The sequence below is a fragment of the Talpa occidentalis genome, unplaced genomic scaffold, assembly GCF_014898055.3.
Source record: "Talpa occidentalis isolate TD23 unplaced genomic scaffold, MPIMG_talOcc4v2.1 talOcc4.4, whole genome shotgun sequence".
Classification (NCBI taxonomy): domain Eukaryota; kingdom Metazoa; phylum Chordata; class Mammalia; order Eulipotyphla; family Talpidae; genus Talpa; species Talpa occidentalis.
This window is the reverse complement of record NW_023604295.1, coordinates 4,840,519-4,842,547: the sequence shown is the minus strand read 5'-3', so window position 1 is coordinate 4,842,547 and position 2,029 is coordinate 4,840,519. Positions and strand designations below refer to the sequence as shown.

General features: G+C 65.6%; 1 protein-coding gene across 1 annotated transcript; it reads right to left on the bottom strand.

Annotated features, from left to right (window-relative positions):
* Positions 1-637: 637 nt before the first annotated feature.
* Positions 638-1,348, bottom strand: CLDN14 (claudin 14). Its single transcript, XM_037524488.1, has one exon. The coding sequence runs from the start codon at positions 1,346-1,348 to the stop codon at positions 638-640; it is 711 nt and encodes a 236-aa protein (XP_037380385.1).
* Between the last annotated feature and the right edge of the window lie 681 nt (positions 1,349-2,029).

The following is a 2,029-nucleotide window of genomic DNA, read 5'->3' as shown; positions in this document are numbered from 1 at the left end:
TAAATACATACAATAAATACGAAAACAGACGGATTTTTGTAGTCTTTGGTATATAGACATTTGCTCCTTTTTCTTCCCCTCCTCCCCTGTGTTCTAGGCCCGTTTCTTCATGTTCATGCCCTAGTCCCCAAACGTCCCCGCAGGTGCGCAGTCCCGGCAGGTGTGCAGTCCTGGATGGTGTGCAGTCCCGGAGGGTGTGCATTCCGAAGGGTGTGCAGACCTGGAGGGTGTGCATTCCGGAGGGTGTGCACTCCCAGCAGGTGTGCAGTCTTGGAGGGTGTGCATTCTGGAGGGTGTGCAGTCCTGGAGGGTGTGCAGTCCCGGAGGGTGTGCGGTCCTGGCGAGTGTGCGGTCCTGGCAGGTGTGCAGTCTTGGAGGGTGTGCAGTCCTTGAGGGTGAGTAGTCCCGGAGGGTGTGCATTCTGGAGGGTGTGCAGTCCTGGAGAGTGTGCAGTCCCAGCAGGTGTGCAGTCTTGGAGGGTGTGCAGTCCCGGCGGGTGTGCAGTCCTGGAGGGTGTGCGGTCCCGGAGGGTGTGCAGTCCTGGCGGGTGTGCAGTCCCGGCGGGTGTGCAGTCCTGGCAGGTGTGCAGTCCTGACAGCCGGTGCGCCCACCGCGGGGCCGGGGGAGGGCAGGGCACTCACACGTAGTCATTCAGCCGGTACCCGCTGTGCGCGGCTGAGGTGGCCGAGGGGGCGCGGTTGTCCTTGTAGGCGGTGGGGGGCCAGTAGGCGGGGGCAGTGGCCGTGGCGGCCCGAGGGGCGCGCGGGTAGGGCCGGGAGGGCACCTCGTCCTGGCAGGACAGGCAGAGCAGGGTGCCGCCGATGAGCGAGAGGGCCGCGGAGATGAAGCCGAGGTACAGGGCCTGCCCGAGCTCGAACTTCAAGCTGCTGGGCAGCAGCGGGTTGTAGAAGCTGCGCACCACGTCGCTGGTGGTCCAGGCCACGGCGGCCAGGCAGAGCAGGCCGGCCAGCAGGAAGAGCGCGCCGCCCAGCGCGGCCGACGCGGCCTTGGCGGGGGAGCCCTTGGCGCAGCGCGTGCACTTCATGCCCACGACGGCACAGGCGCAGGCCACGCCGGCCAGCAGGCACGAGATGACCATGAGCGCGCGGGCCGCCTGCAGGTCGCGGGGCAGCGCCAGCAGCGAGCGGTAGATCTGGCACTGGTAGATGCCCGTGCTGTGCCACACGCACTCCATCCACAGCCCCTTCAGGTAGGACACGGCCGTCAGGATGTTGGTGCCCACGTGCGCCGTGCGGCGCCAGTGCGGCAGCAGCGTGGTGATGAGCGTGCCCACCAGGCCCAGGAAGCCGAGCAGGAAGCCCAGCAGCTGCACCGCGGTGCTGGCCATGGCCCGGCTCGCGCCCGCGGTCCTAATGAGGCCGGCGCGGCCGGTGGGAGAGAAAGGAGCCGAGTTAAATATTACCCGGTGCGCTCGCAGGTGCCACCCCAGCCTTCCCAGGGCCATTACCATTTTTAAAAATAGTGTGGGAGGTTGGGCCGGGCATAAGATTAAGCTGCCCCTGCAGACAGTTGCCCTGGAAGGCGAGGAGGAGGGAGCGGCAGGGGAGATGCTCTGGGAAGGCCCTTGGGGCCCTCATGTCTGCGCCCTGGGCCCTTACCTGCCGCCCTGGGAAGTTCTACCTTAGCTCTAGCTTCGAGCGCTGCTGCTGCGTTGGACTCTCAAGGCCTTGTGTTGCGGCACTAGCCAGCGAGCGGACTGACTGGGGTCAGGACTAAAACACAGCCTGGGCTGTCCCTCAGGACGACCAGGGTGACTTCTCTGTGCTGGGGGGAAGGGTTAGCCCCCATGGCAGGTCAGAGGCTGCCCTCCAGCCTGCCAGGGCTGGGATGAGCCTGGAAGGTGCCCGCTGATGCCCGTGGGCAGGGATTACTGAGGTCATATGTCCCTTAGGTGCTGTGGCCAGGACCTTCCCTCCCAGCACCCACGCCCTTCACCCCACTCCGCAGCGGGTAGGGGGTGGCTGCAGAGCAAAGGCTGCTCCCTGACTCTCTGAGATACTGGGATTTC